Source organism: Pleurodeles waltl, chromosome 1_1 (genome assembly GCF_031143425.1).
Source record: "Pleurodeles waltl isolate 20211129_DDA chromosome 1_1, aPleWal1.hap1.20221129, whole genome shotgun sequence".
Taxonomy (NCBI): Eukaryota; Metazoa; Chordata; class Amphibia; order Caudata; family Salamandridae; genus Pleurodeles; species Pleurodeles waltl.
The window spans coordinates 979374754-979402553 of record NC_090436.1 but is presented as its reverse complement, the minus strand read 5'-3'; the positions used below and the strand labels follow the sequence as shown (position 1 = coordinate 979402553).

At 43.4% G+C, this 27800-nt stretch overlaps 1 protein-coding gene across 4 annotated transcripts in view; it reads left to right on the top strand.

Moving 5' to 3' along the window:
- Positions 1 to 27800, top strand: part of EGF (epidermal growth factor) — a 508423-nt gene that overhangs the window by 463023 nt on the left and 17600 nt on the right. For all 4 annotated transcript variants that reach the window (XM_069230246.1, XM_069230245.1, XM_069230248.1 and 1 more), the window contains 2 exons: positions 1065 to 1229; positions 12535 to 12649. In XM_069230246.1, the coding sequence (XP_069086347.1) occupies positions 1065 to 1229; positions 12535 to 12649 (280 nt within the window). The remainder of the gene's footprint in view (positions 1 to 1064; positions 1230 to 12534; positions 12650 to 27800) is intronic.

Sequence of the window (27800 nt, the reverse complement as noted above, 5' to 3'; positions counted from 1 at the left end):
AATCAAAGCAGGTAAGAGGGAGTCTATGCTTGACTTGCTCAACAAGGTGAGACAGTGGTGTGATAACACAGTTGTGAATTGCCATTTTTGTCACCCCATATAATTATGGCAAGAAAATTGGGCTGGGTTGGGAGGAGGGAGAAATGCATCAGTGGGGACAGTGGTGAATATAGGGCATCCCAGATTCGCCAGTGATCTGATTCTCACCAGAATAGTCACTCATAATACAGCTTTACTGATTAGGGTGCTCCCATTGCAGTATTTTTATCTGTCTCTAGCCTTCAATCACTTAAGGAATAGGTGTCCAGTCCCAACCACTTATTGAAGGCCAGGGGGTGAGGTTCAATTTAGGGAAATCCCGCAAGAGAATAGGTTTGCTCCTTTGCATGGGCTGGATGAAAATGATTGACTTGCTATGTGCCATGTACGCGCCATCACTCCTATCCCAAAGCAGGGCCAGAGTAAGGGTTTTTCCCCAACCCAGACTGTGTGTCGGCAGAAATCAGGGTTCACAGTAATGGGTTGGAATATTGCCGGTGAATGTTTTAGAGGGAAACCATATTGTGGCTATGCAGGAATTATGGGACACAGATAATTCTTTTTACTTATATGGTTGTACCTCTTTTTGCAAGGCAGCCTCACGTTCATCTTCGGGCAGAGCAAAGGGCGGCCTACTTTAGCCTCCCTTGAAATTCTATGTGCCTAATCCATAGTTGAAGTTGGCTCCCATAATCTGCTAGAAGTTGAATTCGTTTTTAAGAACTGACTGATGTAAAAGAAGTTCCAGAAGTTACTTAGTTTCACTACATTATGTCTTGTGAGAAAATTACATTTGGTAAGATCTGAATTTGTGAAGAAAATAGCACTGTGTTTCTGCAGTGCTCCTAATAAAATTGTTGACAGTTTTGGTGGGATGTGATCAAAGTGATTACCCTTCGCGATTATGCATCTACTCAGTTTATGTCTGTTTTGTCCACTTACCCCATTTCTTGAAGTAAAACTGGGGGCTTCCAGTCTCCCTGTCTTCAGCTGCTGATGTCTGTCCTTTGTTCTGTTTGACTCAGGTGTGTGGTGGGATATATTGGAGTGCGATGCCAAGAAAGTGACTTAAACTGGTGGGAGCAACAGCATGTGGAGGAAATGGAAAGACGCAACATTACCATTGCTGCCTGCATGGTGACCCTGGCCATCCTGCTCGGCCTAGGATCCTGCATCATGTATTGCTACAGGTGAAGCCTTAATGCATTGCATGAATAGTCACTGAACGTGGTAGGAGATCAAATGGCAGACCTATTTGGCCAGGAAAGGCCAACTATGAAAATGCTTTCTCCTTGAAAAGCAATAGTTTTTCATATAGAAGCCATATATTGTACTGTGTAATTCTTCAATAATTCAGAAATATATACCCAAACACTTATCCAGCTAATCAGTTAGCATCACCAGCATTTTGGATGTGTGTCCTACCTTGAGGGTCAGGAAATTTGCCACTCAGGAGGTGGCACGTGTGTGAGGATGGGCCTTAGCTTATTTTGTTCCTGTTATTAATGAACATGCTACAACTAGACAATTCCAATCTTTTCCAGATAAAATTATAACGTTTCACAAAGCAGATATCTGCACTATTCAGATGTACTCTTCTTTATAGCATGTTAGTCCGAAGCAGTCTGATTTTTGCACATTATTGACACATTATCCAGGTCCTCTACTGGGAAGACACCATCGTAACAGTCCAAGGACTCCCCCGGATGCTACTGTCTGCCAGTTTACTATTACTGCAGACATTGGGTCCAATGTGAGTGCAGTCAACCCATGCCTTGTGCCTTGCCATTTTGTTAATAATCTCTGTGTCGAGGCCCCACAGCCATAGAAATTATCCAGAAAGGACCAGTAAGAATCTGTGTAGTAAAATCTTCCTTTTCGTCACACTGAACAGAAAGCTTTCTAATTGTGTAGTGGGAATAATCATTAATTTCAAGAATAAAGCACGTCACTGTAGATTCCCTCTGAGCTTTGTTTTCCACAGCGCCGCCATGTACCAATAAAGCGACTGTTGAAGCTGTGCCCCATATGACAGACTTACAGTTTTCCATATTCAGTTGACGCTATTATCAATATTATTGGAAAGATTAGTAGTGATATTTATGCCACGCTTTCATACCCTTTGTGAGGCCAAAAGTGCTTAATTATATACATTTAGACGTCAGTCTGAAAGGCTGGCTTTAGTCTCCTATATTATGTGAAATCCAGTTGCTCAAAAACATAGGATACTCCATACATCATGCAGTCCAAAAAAGGGAGCTCTGGGAGAGGGGCCTTATATCAGAATATCAATAACAAGAATAAGGTTTAGTATAAATATCATGGCATAAATATCGTTTGCAAAAATATTGCTACAGTGGAGTTAATGATAGTAAATGAACACCCAATAGGACAACATTTTTTGTAAACTATACTTAGGCCACGAAATTTATGTTGGACAATATTTAGGCCAAGAATTGTAGTACCATAATCTGAGACAGTCCCAGCTAGGGTGGACAAGAGTTTCAACACGATTTTCAATGAATTGCAACTGCTTTTGTCCTTTAAGTCATGCTGGGCTTTATGTAAAAAAATAAAAAATACTCCCAAATATGATATATGGTCCGTGAAGAGGTCTGTAAATGTCAGGAAACAGAAATGTGGCCCTTTAACAATTTACTTATAAACTATACCATGGGCATACCAGATCTGAGAGGACTTTATAGGCATTTTAAATACTTCCATTTTAGCCATGCAAACACATGGCACTTTAACTATTGAAGTGCAACACAACCAAAGAGAAACAACCCAGGTATTGTAACAGTGGTCCAAAGTTTTGTGACACCACTTAGAAATCTTACTAGGAATTATTAGAACAGCCTGTTTGATCTTCACATGTAATCTGTGCGCCTACCATGACACCAATGTCCAAAATAAATATAAGTCCTTCTTAACTTCTCCATCTGTTTGACTAACCTGAAAATTGAACGCAAGCCCGACAGTTAAGTTAAGGTGTACAGAGAAGGGCCATTTGTCCCAGAGGATACATGATTGTTGAAAATAGAGATCCCATTCACCTCTTAACGTTCAGTAAAGGAAAGCAAGGTATTATCTCCTTCAAGCAGAGTAAATGTTACAGAAGCCCAGGATAATAGCAAGAATACGGGGAGATGAACAACTATAGATCGAAGGATGAGACTGTAAGCTACCAATTTGAATCCAGGTTAACAAATCAGAGCTGTCACTCCTGCTAGTGAATGGGTATGTGAAGAGATGCACCTTGTAGACCTGAAGTTGCATGACATTCTCCTGGAAGGATGAAAGAAAATGCTAGGTGAAGGGTTTCCAACAGGTAGATCATACCTAAATAGATGGCAAACATCATCAGATAAGACCCGAAAGCAAAGGTCAGCCGATGATGGTGCTCTACACATATGTGATCAATGGCAACTCCATCAACAGCCAGTAGCCTAAAAAGGCACATAAGAAATGGTTCACAATCACTCCTGCAGACCACCTTTATTGTAACTTCCAGGGCTATTGTCGTAATCAGAGAAGATATGCAGATCAAACAAAACTGAGCTGTAAAGTTACAGACTTTAGATGGATGTCTTCAAATATATACATCAAAGAAAGAACAGTGAAGGCACCATCTGTCGTGTGAACATTACTCAGTGCAAATATTCATAGGAATAATTGTCAGTCATAACTACCAGCCAATCCAAATGGCCACACTTCAAAATAAGTTGCTGAACAACTCACCTTAAACACAGCAATGTTACACAGAAAAACAGAAAATTATTGTGAAAAGAGGAAAGTCATCTCAGCCCATTGGTTAGGGTCATGCTTCACTACAATCACAAACAGGCCAATAAAAAATATTCTTTCTCAGCAGTCAGCTGTGGAATAAACAATCCTGGAATCCCTTGCCTTTGTACCCCCTTAACAAACTGAGCAACTAGTGGATTTGATGAGAACCTGAACCCTGTCCCTCAGAACCAGGTTCTTCTTCAGTTACTTAACGGATCAACTAAACCCTGTGTTCTCCTAAACCTGCAATCGTCTTCACACAAGACAACATGGCAACACTGGGATAGACCAGAGAACCTAGCAATGATCTGACTGGTTAATGACCCGGAGCCCAAACTAAAGAGGCCACGGACAGACAGCTTCTATAGAGTTTGTATTGGGAAATAAATCAGCACACCTCTCAATCTAGCGAACTCAGAATATTAAACACTGATTTATCATAAAATATTATTGGTTGTGTCATTTAGGTGGGATAACAAAATTGTTTTATTCAAGGAAAAACTTAGTACAACAAGATTTGAAAATAATTAATGTGGGTTGAACCATCAATCTAAAATCGTCCCTCGCAAATAGGACAGACCTTATTTGGATGGTCATGTAACTGATGCTAATTATTTTCAGACACTTATCACTAGTAACAACATTTTAATCAATGCCAGCAGTGACATGGTGAACACCACCTAAAACAGAACATCAATTAGCCATCTTCTAGAGAGTGAAGGGCATAGGAGGCACAGGGGAGATAGAGACCCGGCCATTTTCCAAGGTGAGAACACCACATGGTCACCTGGGCTGCATTGACATATTCAACCCCAGCAGTCTAATGCCCCACGGAGCAGTCATTTTTAAGAAGGCAGAAAGGGATTTCTTCATTCCTTCTTTACGCTGATGTTACTGCTTGACATGAAAAAATAATTCTCTTCTTTTTCTTAATAAAGTTCAAAGTCCCATTTCCAACTTTGAATATTGCCACATAATAAAATTGATAGGGATGGTCAGGAAGTATCGAATTTGCATTCAACTACCACCTAGATGTGTCTTTGAGAATAACTTCAATGATGGCTGACATAGTGGAAATAGAAGCGTCCCAGTACGTCTATTGTATCACTTCTGATATTATCAGCTTAATTGGATATGGATTTATGAAATTCCTTGTGTATTTACTGATTTGGTGTATATGACTTCGATTGGAAGTGTCAATACCTGACTTGGAATCTAGCTATTTACTGTAGTGACATTACAACAATGGTTAACTAAAGTGGATGTGACATCACCACTCTGTTCTTCCACCTTGTCAGCATCTCCAAAGTCCCAATCATAGCAGCAGAATGGAGGTGGCGGTGGTCTCACCCACATTGTCTTTCCGCTGTCTCCATTGACCTGAGGGAGATGTTAGAGCAAGGGTGGTGCTTTACTTTCTCTAACTGCCTTCTCCTCTGGCAGTGCTCTTCTCTGTAGACCTACACTGAGAGGGGAAATTAAACCATGCTGACAAATGGTCTCAAAGAGATGCTGTCATCATAGTGCCAAGTGTGGGAACAGTGGCTTTAGCCGGGAGTGGGTGGCAGGGGTGGGTGGCAGTAGGCCAGTGTTTTCAAATTTGAACAGGGTGGGTTTGGCAGGGGGTATTCTGTGATCTACTACTGGTGATCAATCTCACTTTAAGATAAGAATGTCCATTATGTTACTGATCATAGGTGTTTTGGCCACTGGCAGTTACTTGCTGTTTGGTGGAGGAATCACTGGTCACTGAGAGTTGTATCATCTGTAAGAAAATAGGTGTATTATATGGTAAAGGTGGAGGCTTATTGTGCAGTACACTCACATTTATCTCCTTGGTTCCAGTCAGAGTTGTTTGCTCAACCTTTAGGTAAACCCTTTGGTAGCTATGGCACAGAGCAGCAAGGCTTAGCAAAAGAACAATGTGCAAAAAATTTACCAGCAACGAGCAACAAAAAAAGAAAGTCACCAAACAAGAAAGAGACACAACAACAATTTATAACAATAGAGCATATTTTTATGAATTTTTAGAGTACTTGATGAATGAGGGTTCCTGGGGGTGAGTGGGCTGACTCTGGCCAAGGATCTCAGGATCACACAAAATCTTCTATGCAGGGGTCAAAGGGCTGCTGATGCAGACCTTTTGTTCTTGCAACACAGCAGTTCTGGTGCAAACGTTTGGAAAGACTAGTATCCCTTAGGGTGGACGAATCCAGTCACAACTAACACCCACGGGTCCAGCAGACTCAGATGCAACTTCTAGATGTTCCTGGTTTGTCCTTCAAAGTGACAGGCGTCTGGTGGTGGCAAAACAGCTGCAGTGGCTACCAGAAATGCGGTCTGGGTTTTTCCAGCTTTAATGTCCCCATTGCCGTTCTGGGGGGCCAGCCAACTGACCCTTGGCATCTTTGCTTCAGATTGGAGCCTGGAATCAACTTCTCCCTGAGCCTGGCATGCAGAACAGGTTCAAAACTATACTTGACCAAAATGCAGCAGGTGTGGTCACTCTGGCATTGCAGCCTCTCTTCGTGCACTTCCAACGGGTGCGGAGAGATCTTCTTCTCGTCCATGGTCCGAATCCAACAAGTACTGAAATCTCTGGTGCTGGTGGTTCCTATTAAATCCCAGTAAAATGCCCAGAGGGAACAACCAAGTCACTAGCCAATGGGCTAGTAGGTCCCCTCCTATCTGGTGACACAGTCCCAGTGATGTGTGGCATCTGACTATCCCAGAGTTAATCTTGCATGCCACAACCAGCATGGCTGAAGTCTTCCTCAAATGTGAAGACCTGGGCAGCCTACTCCTGGAGGTATGGCTATGGTTCTGAAACCAGTTTTTCGTCCCTTGGCCTTGGCTCCACCCTGTCTAGGGGAAACAAAAGGCTTCCTAAGTGGGAGTATTGCCACAGCAGCCCTTCAAAGGTGGCATCACCCTTTGATGCTTTCCTTTTGGGCTAACACCATTTGCAGCCATCCAGTCGATGACGGCGAACCTCCAGTGCAGCAACCGCCTTTGCCCTTGTCCTGGGAGTCATTCACATGTCTCCCTAGGCGGGCAGAAATCTATCTCAGTCCCTGTGCCTCTGTAAAGTCATTGGAATAGATGGAGCAAACCATCACAACTTTCGCAAAAGTGGTCAGCATTAATTTGATACCTTACATGACACATTTAGGTAGCCTCAATCAGACGTTAGATGCCCTTGGGTGCCAAACGTTAACTCAAATTACCATATAAAGCTACTTAACTGTCCTCAACAAACACCAACACATTAGGGCTTTGCTGTATAAACATATCAGAAAATACATGTCTATTTTAACAACATACAGCTCCTTGCCATACAGCTTCAGAGGCCTGCCTTAGAGGAAACCTACATATATAGTTAGGGGACTAGTGGACTTTGTCATTAGTAGTAATGGCAAATTCGGGTGCAGTGCATGCACAGCTTCTTCATTCTACAATGGCAGCTGAAAGTCATGTTTTCACTTTATCACACAAAGAGTGGCACATCCAGTGCTGCAGTGCTTGTGGACAGCCAGCCTTAAATGCACTTGGTACGTGGATTACCATATACTAGAGACTTATAAGTAAGTCAGCAAATACCAATTGGGGGTACCCAATTAAACATAACATTTTAAAAGGGGAAAGAATGTCACTGAGGTCTCGACAGCAGGCCTCAGTGCACTCTCAAAGTCGAAAACCAGCAGCTAGTAGTATAAAAATGGGGCAAATACTTGTGGGAAACCTTCGAAAAGTATGTTTTCTTACATCATCTAATAAACTCGTTTTTTATATATGAGAATCTGGAAGCATCCTGATTACAGCATCATTGTAGCAGTGGGTTGCCAGCTTAGCGAAGAGGATCTCTTGAAGTCACTCTGTACGCGTGGATGATAATAAACCAACGTTTGAATACCAAAGGACCCATGAGCTAACTAAGATCAGATAAGTGAGGGGTAATGAAGCGCTTAAGCACAGAGGTGATAGAGGGGTTGAAATCTATATGAAGTAAACTGTTTATTTTATCTCTGTGCCAAAAATCAGCCCTGTGTGCCCAACCTTTGCGTGCCCAACCCCTGTGTGACCGACTTGCATCAGTCAGTCCCATACAATATAAAGTTTTTTAATGTGCAGGCTACGGAATACAGACCGCATGCATCCTCAACAAAGTGATACAGTGCTTGGATGCAAGCAAAACGGAACGATTGAAAGTGCTAATGAGAAAGGGGGTTAATTTCTTCCAAAAAAAGCTTTTTGAAAGTATCAATGAGGAGGTCTGCAATGCAGGGATCCTAGTTCCTTATGTCAATAAAGGAAAATCAATTGTCACTGTGGATGCAAGTGCCACTGGCATAGGGGCAGTGTAATCACAAATGTATAGCTCCTCCAAGATTCCTGAGCGCCTTTAATCTGTGATTGAGAGAGAGAGAGATGCTAGTAGCAGCATGGGAAGGAGAGTATTTTAGAACATAAGTGTGGAGTTGCCAAATAATTCTCTCCATACTGGTCACAAGCCTCTAGTAAAGCTTTTATCCCTGGGGGAGCTGGGAAAGGTTCAGCAAGGCTTGGCAGACTGGCCTCACATCTACAGGAATACAATTTTACCATTGAGTACATACATGGGTGGAGGAATGTCCAAGTGAATTGCTTATCCTGGATGCAATTGGATTGGAAGAGTGTGGATGTGGAAGTGTGGTTAGGAGTGCAAAGGAAGGACCAGTGGTGAGTGTGGAAAATGTCTTTCAGTGGAGTCATGGAGCTGTTAATGACTCAGAATGGTCTTGTGATGTGAACAACTATAAAGTGTTGATGGCAGTGCAGGAGATGATCAAGAAAGAGGAAAGAAGAGAACGTACTTTGCCCAACACACTGAGGCCTTTTAGTAAAGTATTGTACGAGTCGCCCCTGGTTGCTGGTAAGGCGATTATGCATGGTGACAAGAATGTATTGTCTAGTGATGTTCGGAAGAGGCTGTTTGAAATAGCTCTTGAAGGGCATTTAGGTCAAACTGTTACAAAGAAATGGTTGGGGATGGTATCTTGGTGGCCAGGGATAGAAAGTGATGTTGTGTCATGGGTGAAGCATTGTGTTGCGTGTAAGAAATGTGGGAAAAGGCTGATAGTTGGTTCCAAGCAGATTTCAGCAGTATTCGTGACCCAGGTCAGGAGTAGCAGTTTTGTCTAGACTTAATTGGTCCCATGGCAGGCATCGATCTTGGCAGGAGATTTGCCATTGTTATGGGGACCATTTGTTAATTGTAAGATTTATTTCAGAGATTTCTGCCAAAACAACAATAAGCATTTTATGTGAGGTCTTCAAAGAGGAGGGCTTTCCTGTCATTCTTGTTACCAACATTAGTACCTAATTAACATCCCAGGATAGGAAGGAGTTTTTGACTATCTGTGGAATTAATCATTCACGCACAGCACTGTACAATCCTCAGGTGAATAATATCTTTGGTTTTGGGAAGGCCGGTGGGGAGGGAGTTCCAGGTTTTTGGGGCGAGGTAGGAGAAAGACCTGCCTCCTGTGGTGGTGTGCTGGATGCAGGGGACTGTGGCTAGGGCGAGGTCGGCTGATCGGAGGTTGCGTGTGGGAGTGTGGAAGTTTACTCTTTCATTGAGGTAGGTTGGGCCGGTGTTGTGGAGGGATTTGTGTGCGTTGATGAGGATCTTGAATGTGATTCTCTTGTCTATGGGGAGCCAGTGTAGGGATTTGAGGTGTGGTGAGACTTGTTCGTGTCGGGGGAGGCCAAGGACGAGGCGCGCGGCTGTGTTCTGGATTCTTTGGAGTTTGCGTTTGAGTTTGAGTGTGGTGCCAGTGTAGAGGGCGTTGCGGTAGTCCAGTCTGCTGCTGATGAGTGCGTGGGTGACTGTCTTTCTGGTCTATGGGGGATCCTTTTGAAGGATTTTTTTAGGGTGCGGAGTGTGTGCAAGCAGGAGGAGGTTAGAGCATTGATTTGCTGTGTCATGGAGAGGGCGGGGTCGAGGATGATGCAGAGGTTGCGTGCGTGGGTAGCGGGGGTGGGTGCGGGGCCTACGGCGGTGGGCCCCCAGGAGGCATCCCATGTGGTTTTTTGGGGCCGACGATGATGACTTCGGTTTTGTTTGAGTTGAGCTTCAGATGGTTAGTGGTCATCCAGTTGGCGGTGTCTAGGAGAGCGGCGTGTAGGTTGGTTTTGGCGGTGGTGGGGTTGCGGGTGAGGGAGAGGATGAGTTGGGTGTCATCTGCATATGAGAGGATGGTGATTCCATGTGCTCGGAGAATGTTGGCTAGGGGGATCATGTAGATGTTGAAGAGTGTGGGGCTGAGAGAGGACCCTTGGGGGACTCCGCAGGTGATCTTGGTAGTGTTGGAGTGGAAGGGCGGGAGGTGGACTTTCTGGGTTCGTTCAGTGAGGAAGGAGGAGACCCAGTCTAAGGCTTTGTGGCGGATTCCTATGTTGTGGAGGCGTGTGCGGAGTGTGTGGTGGCAGACGGTGTCAAAAGCTGCGGAGAGGTCTAGGAGGATGAGTGCGACGGTCTCGCCTTTGGTCCTGATGTCGTCATTGCATGCGATGAGGGCGGTTTCTGTGCTGTGGTTCTTGCGGAACCCAAATTGTGAGGGGTCAATGGTGTTGGTTTCTTCGAGGAAGTGGGATAGGCGAGGGTTGACTAATTTCTCTGCAACCTTGGCGGGGAACGGGAGGAGGGAGAAGGGGCGGTAGTTGGAGAGGATCTCCGGGTCGGCTTGGGTTTTTTTAGGAGAGCGGTAATTCCAGGGGTCTGGGTAGGTGGCGGAGTCAAAAGAGGAGTTGATTATGTTGTAGAGTATGGGGGCGATGGTAGGGCTAGCTTTGTTGTAGATGCGGTGTGGACAGGGGTCAGAGGGGGAACCGGAGTGGATGGAGTTCATGTTTTTTTCCGTTTCTTCGTGTGTGGTAGGGGTCCATGTGGATAGTGTGGTGGGGGGTTTTGAGGGGGGGTTGAGTTGGGTGGGAGAGGGGTATGTGTGGTAGGTGTGTGTGATGTGGAGCTATTGTGGATGTCCAGGATTTTGTGGAGGAAGTGGTTGGAAAGGGCGTCACATAGGGGCTGTGTGTGTGTGTGGGGTCTATGTTGCTGGCTTTGCTGGCTTTGGGTTTGGCAAGTTCGTTGATGGTGAAGAGTTCTTTGCTGTTTTGGGAGTTGTTGTCAAGGCGTGTCTTGTAGTGAAATCTTTTAGCGGTGCGTATGAGTTGGTGATGGGTGCGAATGTTGGTGTGTTGATGGTAGTGTGTGGGGGGTTTGGTGAAGGGGAAGTAGACGCAGCGGTGGTCTGTCCAGAGGGGTTCGGTGGTTTGGGTGTAGGCTATGTGTTGGCTTGAGGTGAAGATTGCGTCCAGCGTGTGTCCTGCTGAGTGGGTGGGTGCGGTGCCCAGTTGTTTGAGTCCGAGGTTGTTGAGGTTGCCTATGAGGGAGGTAGTGTTGTGGTCTTGTGGGTTTTCTAAGTGAAAGTTGAAATCACCGAGGATGATGTAGTCTGTGGAGGTGACAGACTACCACAGACTGTCTCAGAAACATGTTGGCTACCGTTTTTTAGATAGGTGACCCTGTGAGTTCTTGTTCTCACGGAGGTGTCCTACTCCATGTTTTTGACCACACCAAACAGACACCATTATTACATTGTAACTTCATACAGGTGGCTGGTTAGGTGTTTTTATTTTCCCTAGATTAGCTGGATCCCGATCTTTCCAGACCAAGAATTTATTTATGCACTCCCTCCTGTTCTTTTAATAGCGAGGTTGAGTCCGCCCAGGTGGCACTGTCCTACCTGGGTGGGGCTAGGTGGTCAAATGATGAAGCATGACACTATATAGTGTGTGAGACCACCTAGTCCTTAAAGGGAATTCCCCTGTGTCCTCTCAACACTCCACAGCAGCTCACTGACCTCATACTGACCTTATCCTTTTAATAAGGATAACGAGTAATCAAGGGCACAAATTGTACCCTTGACATTTATTCCTTGGTTTATTAGAGAACCCCGTTTTTGGCAACAACATGTGGGTCTGCAGAATAAGTATATGGTCATTGATACATGCTCCTGGTAAGGATATATTAGTATGGGTTAAAGGACATGCCGAGCAGCGCCTGATAAGGAAATGTCAAGGAAATTGCAAGAGTTTTGTATGTATGTATGTATTATGTATGCATGCGATATTTCTATAGTGCAAACTTAGCCAAAATGAAACATGCCGTTGTACACGGTCAAAGGCAAAAAAAGTGACTGGAAGGAAATCTAAGTACAGAGTTAAGGTGGACTATTGATTTGTGTTTCCGTCCAACGACGGAGAAGGCAGTGAGAGGAACTGAGGGACCTCTAGAGAATGACAATCTAAGTCCTAGAGAGACCTTTAGAATTTTGCCGGATACTAGTAGACTGTCAGATTGGCAGAAGTTCTGCAGGAGCATATTTTGCAATAGTGATTGGCAGATCCCGGGCCCAGTCAGCAAACATGATTTGTGTCTGAAGCACAAAAAAATCACTGACCCTCATGTGTATAGAGTACCTGTATGGTGGCCGTTAATTTGCAGCAGGTCATCCACTCGATTCGAAATTGCTCAAATGGTCTTTCTCAATACAACTTACATTTCAGAAAAATCTCTTTTCTCATACTTTCTAGTGATAACAGCCATTTGTTTCACATCCTTCGTTTCTCATCGCTTTCCCTCTGTTCCCTTCTCTGTTCCAGAAACAAGAGAACTCCCCTGAAGCACGTGTGCACTGTAGCTTCTACAGCGAGAGGAACCGGCGGAGGCAGCGGTACTGACGGCCTGACGCAGCCTTCTCCCGGCAGCAAGCCTCGGGTAACCAACCCTCTGTCCATATGCAGCAGCGCGAGAAGTATCCCGGATCAAAGAGCATTAGGCATCCACTTGAGATTATACGTCGAATAATTCACATCTTAGATGCATTGAATGGCGGCCAGAGTCCCGGCGTGCTCCGCTGCTGGCCTCGGTTCATCTTACCTCATTGTTTTCCCTGGAAGCTCACAGCTGCCGGCGGCCGCGCGGCCTTTGCCCGGTGTTATTGTTAGCTCGCGGCGCTGGACTGTTGCAGAGGGCGCTCTAAATCAAGGCCCCGACATTGTGATGACGCAGGGCGTCACCCCATGGGTTATTTTTACAGCAGCGCCTCTGGAAGCGCTTCACGCATGGCTTGGGCACCGGCATGCTAGAGCAGCACGTTTCACTTTGCTTCCATGACCCTGGGAGGGACATGTCCAGCTTTTTGTCGCGCTGCATGGAAGTTAGGAAACGCTGTGCACGCTGGAAGCTGTTTTTTTTAACGATATCGCTACAAGCATGACGGCTTTGCGTGACAGAACATAGTGTGACATGATTAAACAACATATTAAGGATAAGAGGAAGCTGATGCATACCTTCCTCTACATGATGGTTTACATATGGGTACCTGGACTATTTTTCAGGAAAGGGCGGTTCAGTCCGGTTTTCAAGAGCCTTAGCTGAAATAACCAAAACTGGAGCGGGTAATTTGTTACTGGATAGCAACTCATTTTTAGGACCAGAATGCTTGATAGCAGCCAAACTTTTAACAGTATTAGAAAGTACCATCCTAACTCTGTAAATAAAAGTGTTACAAAGAGGAGAAATTGTGGAAAGGGCGATTTAGGCAAGGGAAGCTGTTGACCCAGTAAATGTGAGCCTTTTAGGAAAATACATAGGTTTCCACCTTGAAGTGGGATACAAGTATTGCCCTTGGAACAAGAAAGATGCATGGCTCATAGCTAGGACAATCACTGCAGTCCTTTCACACTCTGTTAGGTAATCTACAGGAATGCGTGCTCTATGTAACGATAACGTCTCGAATAACGGTTAACGAGCTTTGAATTATTCTATTACCGGATATTTCAACGTCTGCCTATTTGAGTGTTTCTTAACAGCAGCTTGTCCTGAGGTTTGTTACACACGTTAGTAGGTGCAGAAAGAGTAGGGGCCTCAATCAGAGGTTGGCGGTAACAAACCATCCACAAAACAATACGAGCCCATGCACTCTTAGTTAACTTCTCTGGGCCCACACTAATTTAAGAGAAGGCAGGACCACTGAATTTCCAGTCACATCGGCACAGTCAGCTTTGACGTTGTCTGCATGGCAGGGCAGAGACAGCAGGGTTACTGTCTTAGCAGTATGTGTTACGTGCCCTATTTAGGTCTGAGCTTTCAACACTGGAGCATATTTACAAGCCGTTAGCACCTTCCTCCGTCAAATTAGTCTAATTCTTTTTTACTCTTATGTGCGTTAGGAAGATTTTTTTTGTTTGCATTGTACCTCTTTGCACCCCTTTGCACCACATTATGTCTGCAGTAGTCATAATGTATGCAAAGGGGGGGGGGGGCATTCTGGCGCTAGGAGGCTGGCATACACGGTGCAGTGAAATGTACAAGATTTCACTGTACCATTTTTGGCATCATTTGTAACATCTGCTCGAAGCAGGCTTTAAAATGATGCAACCATAGAAACCCATGGGCCTCCTTGCACTTTGCTGCACTAGCGTCAACGTTTTTGACACTAGTGCAAGAAAGCGCCACAATATCGTCAAAAATTCTGACACTATTGCCTCAACGACTGCCAGGGTGCGCCATATTATAAATACGGTGCACCCATGGTGTTGTCAGGTGGGGCAGCACTGATGCGCCATTTTCTTGTAAATATGCCCCAGTATTTTTATGTTTCCGACTGCTATGCTAGGCATGGTAGTTACAAGCAAGAACAAAAAGCAAAAAATCCCGTCCCCCCCACCACACATATATGCTCAGAAAAAAACTCCAATTGCACCAGGAGCATTTCTTTTTTATATTTTCTGTAACAAAGAATATGACAACAATGCTGCCTGGGTCATGCTCACAGGGCATCCCGCCCATTATTATATTTCTGCCATAAATGCCCTTGCCTTGATAGCAGGTGTACTTTCAGCAAAAATCGCCCCCAACACCAAGCCCCCAAAGGGAACATTTAATCTGATTCGTCTCTGCCCTAGGGAAGGCAGTGGTTCTATCACCTTAAATCTTTCAGCACACAGTTTTCTGACACAGGGGCCACAAATAGCAGCAGGTCATTCTTCTGTCACATGCATAACAGGTACAATACATACTGCCACAAAACTAGCTTCCTTTTCTCATGCCAGTTACAGCACGGGGGTGGGCGGGCAGAAGCAGTAAAAGGTTCATTTACATAGAAAAGTTAAACCTATGTGCAATAGCAGTTAAAGTTTCTGTCACACCTAAACAAAGGGCACAGCATGGCAGTAAAAGAGCAGTATTTAATCACTGGCATTACACATGTAGAAGGTTAAAAAGGCTACTGATTTGCTCCACTATAGAAATTGCACAATGCTCGAGGGAGCTGTGCTACATTTCTTTAAACACAGAGCAAACATAACATAAACAGCTTTATGTTAGCATTTTAAAGTACAGTTTCAGGACCTACTTAGCAAAGGACACAGACATGAAGGCCAAGATTTACTAACACTTTGCCTCGGAAAAAAGATGAAAACCCAGCATAAAGTGGTGTGGTGGGATTTACTTTACAATGCAAATCACGATTTGCATTGGAAAGTTACCTAAAGTAACCGAAAGTAGTGCCATGCACTACTTTGCTCTGGAATGCGTAAAGGGGACGTACAATGGGTGGTACACTGGCATTTCCATACAACCATCTATGGGTTTCTACTAATATTGGTAGACATGGATTTACACCAATAAATTACACCTCCTCCAGGCAGATGTAACAGTGGAGCAACTTTTAGAATCCTCTGCATTTTTCAAGTTTTGTATGTGTGCCACGCTGTACACACATATAAGAAGTGGGGAAAGTATTAAAGCATACCTTTTATATTAGAAGGGTACCCTTCCAGTAAAATACCCATATTTGATAGGGAATTACAGAGTTACAGAGGTAACTTATCGAGAGAACCTGGGTTATTAGGTCCAGTACAAATTGAGTCTGAATGTAAAGACAAGGATGAGAACCTGCACCATGCTGTCTTATCCGACGATATGAAATCAGACAACAGATTCTCTCAAAAGAATCTGAAAATGTCAAGAGCAAGAACAAATTAAATGCGTGAATGGCTGCTTCAGGCAAATGAGTTTATTTTCTAATCCTTACTCCACTAGTTTATTTCTGCCACACAGTGCAGTCTTTCCTACAGATCATGTTCCAAAATCGCTGGGATGGTTAAGAGGTTTTTGCACACTCATGTGGTGGAGAGAGGTTCTGGCACATGCCTTTGGAGGGAAAAACAGTGCATTTTGTGTAATATGCTTTTATGACACACTATAGATATAACCCCTTGGTGCTCAGGTTTTGTTCGGTGTTTACAGTTCAGCAGTCTGGCTAAAGTTAAAGAGGCCTGTATTATAGCAAACTTACCTGAGTAAAATATAAAGCCGACTGCCTTTTTGTGTGCCAATGGGATATTCCTAACCTGATAATACATTAATCCATTCTCGTGACAGGAGTTAATTTGAAAGTGTTTCCAGTGCTGGAAACAGCAAAGGGTGTGTGCATACTCATAAACCTACGAGGATATTAGTGTCATCTCCTTGTACAGGCAGGAGGTATAAGGGACACAAACAAACTCCTCCCAAACCCTCCATTTAGTATTGCAAAAATTTAACCACAGGGGTGGAATTTTTGTAATGACAAATCCCCTTGGAGGGATACAATTCCTCATGTCTTGATTGTGTGAATCAGAATTGGTCTTTTGCTCTCACCGATACATTCGTTGTTTTCACTAAATTGAACTTAGTTGTGTAAATGATTTAATTACTAAAGAAAACATCACAAAAACTGTTGTAATCAATTGTTTTCGAAAAAAAAACCTTCCACCTGGTAACCTTGTTGGGGTAAATATATTGAGAGGGGTGCTGTACTGGCATCAAAGTATCTATGGTAATGTGTTGTCTGCGTCCTACCAGGTCAGATTCTCACAGTTCCACAGTGCTCAATAGAGTTAGCTAAACTGCTTATGTGAGTGGAAGGCGGATTTTCTGTGTTGGTGTTTCTTGATGTCTGAATGGCATTACCTCCCGGGGTCCCTTTCTTTGCTCCCTCCTATTGGCTATACGCGAGATCTCTAATTCATCTCTCATGAAGACACCTCTATAGATCTGTTAAAGCACTGAAACTCATTTCCCTTTACTTTTAACTTCTTTTAATGTCAGGGGAGGTGGTACTAAGTGAGTACATCACCTGATCCTTTCCAGCTTTTCTTGTCTCTTTCCTTAGGGAGGCTGTCTCCTAGGCCCTTCCTACACATTTTCTGGTTGCATCTTATCCTTCTCCTGCTCTTGGTCTGTTAGTGGTTGAGTATACAGCAGTGACAGACTAGGTTCTGTTTGAAGCTGAGTAACAGAGACTCTCATTTTGTTGATCTTCAATTTGGAACAAAGAGAGTGTGAGAATACTGGGTTTCAGATGTCTCCCCATCGCATCTACTCGTTCCACGCTTACAGCAGCCAGTGTACGCATCAGAGGAGAAGCAGGTCTGTGAAGTTACACAGGAGGCCCATAGCATGCACAACAGAGAATATACCCACTCAGCTGGCTGGTTATTTCCTGAATGTACGTTTGCTTTATGAACATTCAGTGCAGCCACAATACCCGAGACCTGTAAGGTTTTCCAAATAGTGCGCATATTTTTTTCAAATGGGTTTATTCCCTTTTTAATTGTTCCAAGCCTGTTTGTTGGATAGCTATCTCATCAGTGCTCTGGCCCCTAGAGTGGAGGAGGCTTCGGAAGCGAAACGGATAATAACTCAGCAAATCCCTTCCCATATCCTTTCTAAACAGTAGAAATTCATCAATTTCCATTTACATTAAAAAAAACTTCAGGGTGAGCTCCTCCAAAGTGCTTTTGTGGTGATGCTTGCATACCTTGCATTAGTTCTTCATAGTGGAGTGTGAATGGCTCACAGTTGTATAGATAACTGGGGTAATCCATGCTTTAAACAAACAATAATTCACGCTATACAAGCTCAGGTATATAGTGGGCTTCAGGATTATGGGTTTTCACTGAATTAGAGGAAATCTCATCATCTGCTGGTATAGGACATTTGGAATGCCAGCGCTCAGTTTAGGGTACGTCTGGCATAGGTCTTGCAGGACTAAACGGTCAAGCTGTGTCTTCATTCCAGCTATATTCAAGGCTGAGAAATGCTCCTTGACTTTCATGGTTCAAACTGGTGTAGGAGTACAAATCATTGATTACCCTTTTGGTTTCATTAGCACTCCTGCGTTTGTGAAGCCTTCTCAGACAGATGTTAAAGCTATTGTCTTCTCCTAATGACAGTCTATTCCTGGCAATCTAATTAGTCAGGAAAGAATGGAGATGATGATCACCATCAAACTTCCAATGGCAGGGTGATCCTTACACGTTTGTGGGTGTTAACCAAACTTCTGAAGTTAGATCCCCAACTCAAATAAGTCCTCATTTACTTCTGTAAAAGGGAGGTGTTCGTGAAGGTTTAAATACATTTTTGGAATGCAAATGTCAATGGAAGCCCATAAGGCACCAACATGTACACCTGTTACATTTTCTTATGCATAAATGTACACATTTGAATACTCCTGGAAATCTGCAACTGTCTAGATTCTCAGAAGTACTCCTAGATTTCTTTTAGCATTCCTAAAATGTTACGAATTTACTTCAAACATAGATGTTAGCCTGCACAAGCACATTTAAGCAGGTTCCTTCCATGATTTGTGACCCAGGTCCATATTTGCCACAAAAATAGCCAGTGTTAACATTGGAGGAACCTCATGGAAATGCTCTGCATCAGGCCCCAGTGGCCTCTCAGAAGGCCTCCTAAAGCAGATCCAATTTTTTGGTCTTCTTGTCTATTGTAACTGCCCCTGTTCAAATCATTTGACCATACTCTCACCCTGGAGGGGCTACAATTCACACCTTTTGTTTAAAAAAGGGTCCCCTGAAAACCATTTGAACTGTCTTGTGATAGCCCTACTTGATTTTGAGGCTATTGTTTTTGTCTTAGATCTACTAACCAAATTGGGCATAGGAAACAAACTAATTCTGATTTGTCGAACTTGTTGTAGACAGTTTTGTAATATCTTCATACTTTCTTTATTTGTCAACAGAGTTCATCTGCTGTTTTGCTGTTATATTGACCACAAAAGTCAATGATGGGGGTCAGAGGAGGATGGAAAATGTGGAGACTTTTAAAAGTAGCTCTACTGATAAGCCTGTCTCAACGATGTTTAATTTTTGGCATAGATCCTTGTTTACCAATGTTAGTAGATAGGAATTCATGTCACAAGGCATTAGTGGTATCACCCATGGTGTGCCCCACTTGACTCAGTAATGCAAAGTACTTGGTGTTAGTTTCTGCAACTTTCCAGTGCAAATCATGATTTGTGCAGACTTTGCATCATATTTGTAATGCATACCTGGCACAAAGTGTTAGTAAGTCAGAGTCTGGATTTGCACTTGCCTGGTACTACTTGCCCTCTGGAAAAGATGGCTTTCTCTGGTCATCTGTAATAATAAAGTAACATACCTGCATTACCCTAATAACTTATTACAGTTGAGTTGTCACATCATAATGTCTGCAGCCAAAGTCCACAGCTAAGATAAATGGCAGGTCATAGAGTATAATTATAGCTGTAGTTAAACTGTTTTATTGAGTTTCCTGTATACACATACCATTGTCTACATTCCATCTGGTTGGCGAGGATCTATTCAAGCTGTTTGTATCTTAACAAAAAACAAGAACAGAAAGTAATACTACTAAACCTAATCTTTAACCCTTCCCCTCCTCCCCTCTTGATGACTGGGCTACTATGTAAACTGGGAGAACTGGAGTTGCTATGTAGATCTCCTTTAACTTGGGACATGGCAGCCTCTGGATAACAACATGAAGGGGTTTTTCCATCAGTGGTCGTGGGTTCCTAAGGAATAACCCAAAGAATGCATAGATAGTGAGGGCAGGTCAGTACCCTGAAATCTCAAGAGAGTATTGCGATGAAAGTGTCCCAAACTGCATCATATGTCTTAAGGTTATTCTCTAAAGTTAGCAAACTTTTCTCTGTAGCTAGAGTGTCCCACAGCCGGTACAGCCAGTCTCCAAATGTAGAGGCCATGATACTCCCCCAGTGAATTAGGATCACTTGTATGGTTGTAACAAGGGTAGTTTTGAACTGTTCAGTGCAAAGATCTATATGACTGTCCACCAATGAAGGGGAGACCCAGCAAGATCACTTACAAGTTCCTTATTACCAGTACCATGAAAGCCCAGTCTATATCTGTAATGACCCCCTCCCAATATCTATGCAGCCTGTGGCAGTCCCAGAACCGGGGTTCTGGGAGCCTGTGGCACTGCACACTTTCTAGCAGGCATCATATTTTGGTTTATTCCATTTGGCCAAACAGGTGCGTTACCAGTATGTAAGGATCTTATAGTAAGTCTCTCACAATTTTACACAACTAGTGGCAGCTCGGGCCTAACCGTAGAAGCACTCTCAGTTTTTGAGTGGAATATCTCTGACCAGTTCCTGCCCTGGAATTTCTTCTATGGAATCACAGCCTAATAAGTGCTTGTATAGATGGGAAACAATGTGGTGGTCATTGAACAAACTTCTCAAAATCTGTGAGTGGGCAAGCCACTTCTTTGTTAATTAAGGGGTAAAACAGCTGCAGTTTAAACAAGGAAAAGGCGAACTGGCTTCCCGTCTTGTAATTTATATTTTTTCTGAAATTAACCGATCTTAGAGAGATTTATAAATAGAAATGTATGACAAAGTGTTTATTTTTTTGCATATAGACTACGACAGCAAATAAGAAGTCCCTCTGCATGTTACTACTGATTCTGAGATAGTCCTTTTTTAATCTGAGTTGCAATGAACTGCTTCTAAAATGCTAACTATTTTTGGGGTGTTTAATTTAACACTACAGATTCTTCATATCTGCATTTGTCACTATTATGAAGTAGCAATACTCCAAAGGTTTCAGTTGTTTGTGAGATATGTGGTGTGACCATGTATTAAAAAGAATAAAATACCCTCTCCTATATATTATATTGATATTGCAAGTCACCTATTTGTTCCTTGACCATATAAAGGTACTCGGCCTTTTGCCTCGGTTCTCTACATGGTCACAGAACTCCCCAGTGACTTCTAATATCCTAATAATGTACGGAAGGGGGAACGTTATATCATATATCTTAACTTGGAGTGCTGAGGCCACTTACCTCCAATGTGCATCAAATGTTTGTTACCAGTATGTGTTTCCTGGTTTGTTCAGCATCTCCCGGGAGACCATACACCACAATCCATTAATAAGCCTTAGTAAGGGTGCTCTTTACTGATGCCTGAAACTCACATTAAGCATTAAGATGTTTTCTAGGGACCATAGCCAAGATTGTTTCATTAGTTACAATACAGTCATTATTATACTGGATTAAATAAAATTTAAATCTGACAGTATTAATTTGGAGGGCTCTAATTCAACAAAAAGGAATGAGGCTCAGAAAGAAATTTCAGTACACTCGAGATTAAATCAGGATGTTTCCTATGGCTGAGCTCATAAAAGAAAAATATTTGGAGCGGTGTAATGTTGCTGTGGGTTACGTCGCAATCTTCTCATATTGATGTGTGTAAACATGTATATGTCAGCTTGGAAAAATGACACACCAGGGCACTGCTTTCCATTTAAATGAATATGTTGGCTAGGGAGTGTGCGTTTGCAGTGCAAGAGCTCCAGTACATGATGCTGATCTCTGCCCAGGCGTGACATCTGGAGCTGTCCAGCCATCTCCCAAGTAACTGCAATCCAGTCAAACAAACATATCCTGGTTAAAAGAGGTTATGATTCTGTAGAAATCCACATTTCAGGAAACATTTTTTCCAGAAAAAAACAAATAGCATTCCTACGATGTGTTAAAGTTCCTCATGTCAGAAAAGAAAATCCATACGGTGGTCTGTTTTTTTTTCAGAACCACATAACTTCCTTGCTACTCTTTTATAGGGGAACCCTTTCATCTATTTGTTTCCCTTCCCTTTTTACCAATTCATATTACTCCTTTCTGTCTACTCTCTTTTATTTCTTCTTTCTATTTTCATTGCTCCTCCAAAACTAAAGCTGGTTCAGCTTCTTTCTCCTCAACTTTGTATTGTTTTCTTTTCAAATTGCCTAGTTCTTTATCTTATCTTACTACGTTTAGAAATGTTTACATCCTTGTACGGCTGCCCTTAGTTCTTACCTAGAGCTTCACTCCAATCTGTACCCTGATATCTCTTTTCCTTCCCATTAATTCGACCCCTTTTTTCCTTTCTTGTTTTGTTATCCCATTTCATTCCCCTCCTCCGTGTCGCATTTACATTTTTTTGGGTACTGAGATAAATGTTCCTCATTTTCGATTTTTTGTGACGTGAGGTACAGCTTTTTTAAATGTGCCTGGGGTGCCCCACCTCCAAAACCCTTTAAAATATTTTTATTGTGCGCAGTGCACAAGCATGTTGCAGAATGTGGTTCGTGGTGCTGCACTGGTTCAAACTATTGAGCCTTTTAGCCGGCCAACAGACACCCTTTTTACAGAAAAAAGCCCCAGCCATTCCCCCCCGTCATGCACAGTAATGCAAGTGAAATGGCGTGCCTCTGAAAATAAGATGCGCAACAATGGCTCTGTCACACCTTTCCAGACCACCTACCTGTCAATGGAAGGCCCCACAGTCAGGTAAGGGGTTGGCAGCGGGTGCATATGGTTATATCAGGGATGGACAGGTAAGTGCCGTTCCTGCAACAAAAGCAAACGTTTGAGTTGCCCTGATGTCCAATGTTGGTGGCCCTAATCGGGGACATTCTTGACGAGCGCCTGTTATGGCTACGCCTGGTCGTAAATTACAAATGTCGTAAATCTACGACTGTTTATGTGCATGCATTCCCCTGTGTTCGCAGTGACATCAATAGTGCCTACATATGTGACTAGAACGCAATCGGTATTTTAACTGTCGAGTGATATGCATGCTTTTCACACGAGCTGCTGAAAGCAACAGCCTCACAAATGCGCCATTCGTCAAGTTGACTTCCCCGAAGGTTCCCCAGCAAATATGTTTTTTCATGGCAGACGCCTGCAGTTTCTTTGGAACAGCCACGAGAGGTTTCAGCTGCTGAGTTTGCGGCCGCTTTGTTCCTGCAGGTATCAAATCACAAATGTTATGAATTTCAGCCATGGCAGCATTTGTTCCTGGACGTGCACGAAAATACAGTTCGTGGAGTGCCTGTTGCTTTAGAAACGGAGGGCCTTATTTATACTTTTTGGTGCAAAACTGCACTAAGGCAGTTTTGCCCCAAAAAGTTTTGCACCGGCTTGCACCATTTTTTAGCACCAGCTGGGCACCATATTTATGGAATGGTGCAAGCCGGTGCAAAGGGTAGGCTAGCTTAAAAAAAAAATTACATTAGGCAGTTTTGAGTCAAAATAAATGATTCTGAGCAGATTAGCATCATTTTTTGACGCTAAGGGGCGTATTTATACTCTGTTTGCAATGAATTAGCGTCATTTTTTTTTTACTCTAATTCAGTGCAAAACTAACTCCATATTTATACTTTGGTGCTAGACCCGTCTAGCACCAAATTTATGGAGTTAAAGTCATTTTTTGGAAGTGGAAACCTACCTTGCCTTAATGAGATGCAAGGTAGGCGTTCCCGTGCAAAAAAATGACTCTATGGCCTTAACACCATATTTATACTCCCATGTAAAAATGGTGCAAAGGAGGGAGGAAGGGTCAAAAAATGGGGCAAAGCTTGCTTTGCCCCATTTTTTAAGACCTGGGTCAGGGCAGGTCTTAGAGGACCTGTGGCCCTATTTCCATGGTGGAACACCATGGAATAAGCCCAGAGGTGCCCTCCCTAGGCCCTAGGGGCACCCCCACCCACACTAGAGGGACTGCGAGGATGGGGGACCCCATCCCAGGTAAGTACAGGTAAGTGCATTTTATTTTTGAAAGTGCCATAGGGGGCCCTGAAATGGGCACCCATACATGGCACAGGGTGCAATGGCCATGCCCAGGGGACCCCTGACCTCTGTGCTGGCCACTGGGGTGGTGGGCATGACTCCTGCCTTTTCTAAGGCAAGAGTCATGTGGCATGGTAGGTTTAGCACCATAAAATGACGCTAATCTGGTTAGAGTCATTTATTTTTACTCTAACCTGCCTAAAGCCATTTTTTGGTGCTAAACCCTCTTCTTCTATACTGCCAGCCCCACCCGACTAAAGTCATTTTTTAAAACTCTAGCCTACCCTTTGCACCGGCTTGCACCATTCCATAAATATGGTGCCCGGCTGGTGCACAGAAATGGTGCAAGCCGGTGCTCAACTTTTTGGTGCAAAACTGAGTTAGTGCAGTTTTGCAGCAAAAAGTATAAATAAGGGCCAATATTTTGTAAGTTTGCGCCACTTTTGTGTCATAAAATGACGTTAATGCAGTGCAAAAAAAGTTTAAATAAGGGCCTTGGTGCTAGATGGGTCTAGCACCAAAGTATAAATATGGAGTTAGTTTTGCACCGAATTAGAGTTAAAAAAAATGACACTAATTCGGTGCAAACAGAGTATAAATACGCCGCAGAGTATAAATATGCCCCTAAATATGGTGTTAAGGCCATAGAGTCATTTTTTGCACGGGAACGCCTACCTTGAATCTCATTAAGGCAAAGTAGGACTCCACTTTCAAAAAATGACTTTAACTCCATAAATTTGGTGCTAGAGGGGTCTAGCACCAAAGTATAAATATGGAGTTAGTTTTGCACCGAATTAGAGTAAAAAAAAATGACACTAATTTGGTGCAAACAGAGTATAAATATGCCCCGGAATACGCTTTGCTGGACAAGCGGCCGGGTGGCCCAGATTATGCTCCCCTCAGGCAGTTGCCGAAACCCTCTCAGCTTCTAAACACTAAGGGGCAGATTTATGGAAAGTGGCGGTGGAGCACCGAGTGCAGCGCCACTATCCCTTAGCCCCTTAGCGCCCCCCTATCGTCACCATGTGTGCGCCGTATTTAAAATACGGCGCAGGTTAGGGGGAAATAGCGTCATTTTTCATGATCATTTTGATGTACTCTGCAGGTGTAACGCCAAAATATTTGCGCTACTCCTGCAGAGTACATAGGGGCCTATTATAAATAATGGCATGCCCCTTTTAATGCCTGCTCTGAGCAGACGTTAAAAGTGCCGTACAAAATGACGCAAGGAAATCTCTTAGATTTCCTTGGTCCATTTTTTGGGCCCCCCCTAACCGGGCAATGTCCCCTTTGCATACATTATGCCTGGTGCAGGCATAATGTAGCTCAAAGGGTTACACAGTGGCGCATTGCATGGATTGCACCACTTTGTAAATATGGCACTAGGATTTTGGCCTCATTGTGCCACATTAGCGTAAAAAAAATGACGCTAATGTGGCGCAAGGTGGCGCTAGGGACTTATAAATATACCCCTAAGGCCCATAATTAAAGGAAAATCAGGGAGCGCGATGTTGCGCCAAAATTGGCAGTGCCGCGCACTGTCATTTTCACACAGCGCATTGAATATGGCGCACTCCTATGTTGTCACCCATGCTGCCGCTAAATTTAGCGGCCAGCGCCAACGCAGGCATACTGGCACCATCGTGCAGGGGTGTCTGCGTTGAGGGGTTTGATTGTTTATGTGTGGGACGGTATCATGTCTGGCATTTTGCTCTCTCTATTCATGCTGCAGAATGCAGCCCACATAGAAAAAGCAAAAAACGAGGAGGAATAAAAGTATTCCTCCTCGTTGCGCCTTGCTAACGCCACCGCTGGGGTGGCGTTAGATTTTGGTGCTGCTTCAGGTTTACGAAAACTCGTAAATCTGAGGATGCGTCAAAATGCAATGGGTATTGCTGTGGCACATCCACAGGAACACCTATTGCAAGCCCCTTCCACGCAAAGGGCTGCATGCGAAGAGGTCATATTTACATGGTGGCGTTAAGCCCAAAAAAGTGGCTTAACGCCACCTTGAAAATACGGCGCAGGGCATATCGCCACCGGAGGGTCACTTTCTCATAGATTATTTAAAAGGAACCTATGTGATACTGCGCCAAAATTGACACAAAAATATGGTGCACTGCTATGTTTCCTCTAGCGCTGCCGCTAAATTGAGCTGCCAGCGCCAACGCAGGCATCCTTGCACCATAGTGAAAGGGTATCTGCTTTGAAGGGAATAATTGTTTATGCGCAGAATACAGCACACATAGAAAAAGCAAAACGAGGAGAAATAAAAGTATTTCTCCTCGTTGCGCCATGCTAATGCCGCCCCTGGGGTGGCATTAGTTTTTGGCGATGCCTCAGATTTACGATTCCTTGTAAAACTGGGGCAGCGTCAAAAGCAGTGGGAGTTGTGGTGGAGCTCCCCTCTGCCGTAGAGAACTGCACAAAAGGGGCATAGCGCCGCCTTGTAAATATGGTGCAGTGCACAGCACCACTGGAGTGTCACAAAAAGTGATGCTTCGGTGGCACTTTGTGCCACCCTGGCGTCATTATATTTTACACTAAGGCGGCGTTAGGGAGGCCTTTCTCCCGCAATGTATTTACAAAGTGGCACAATGCTTGCATTAGTGTGCTTCAGTAGATTATTGAGGTACGGTGCCCACAATGTAACAACATTGTCGATGTAACATCATCTGATCTAAAGACACTTCTGCTGTAATGTCCCCAATGTAATGTACAGCGAACTGCTGACCTGCGCAAGAATGACTGTATTTGTGGTATCCATCTTTACCTTTTGATAAGCTCATAATGGAAAGGGCTAGAAAATGTGTTTTAGTTTGCATGTACCACTGTTCCTTGTGTACTTGGAGTAAATTAAGAGCTATTCAGTCTCAACACACCTTTATAGGACTCTGGGTTAGTTCTGAGCACAAGTAAAATCATCTTTGGAACATATAGCTGCTCCCTACTCACTACTGCATTATTCAAAGCATGTGAATAAAGTGGTGTTAACCTATGTAAATCACATGCCTTTGTTGAAGTAGTGAGAATCCTACAAACTATTTTTTCAAATCACAGATCTACTCAGAACAGCACTTTCTCTCTCTCTCTTTCTACCTCCTGTTCTATATGTCTGTCTGTCCACAAAGGGCAGCAGAGAAATATACTCCACTGCCCTTGTGTAAGACCACCAAGTAGGTGAAGATCTATATGTCATTAGCAGTGCCTACATTGTGGCAGCTTGGTTGACAGCACTGACATTTTTCTGAGCAGCTGCTATATTTAATGCAGTACCTTAGCAAAGATTTGTGCTCTTCAGAAACAAACTCCCAAAGCATGAGATTGTTTTTGAAATAAAAAAAAAAAAAATGTCCCTGACATGCTGAACGTTTTCTCCCAGCATGTTCCCTTTTTAAGACCACCAGACTTTCCCTAGGGGTTCCGGGTCTGAACAAAAATTGTTTGAACGTCCCACCTAAATAGAGCAGATGATCTCAGGTACTTTGACTGACGGCCCGGTGCCACTCAGTGGAAACAGTAGAGTCTCTGCCAGCAGAAACATGGCATTTCTCCCATCTCTGAACAGAAAGGGTGGACCACAAATTTGGTGGCAATGTTGTGGCAGAGTACCCTGTCTGCCAAACTCTAAAGAAAGCCCTATGTTTCATTAGCTCTCTATCTCTCAGTACCTTCTATATTGCTTTGTCTTCATATCAACGTATATCTATACATAGGTAAGTCTGTAATTGTATTATCCCTTTATTTCATGTTTTTAGTTTCTTCTTCCTCCATTGCTTTGTGTTTTTTCTATTGATGTGTTTATAATTTCGTCTACATGCATGCATTTGTATCTTTCGATGTATACCTATTTCTCGCCACACACACCTCGATATATTCATCCACTCATTCAATAATACATTCACTAATTTTCGTTGAGATTTTGTTAGACTACTTTTTTTCTCAAGCTTATCTGATCACCATT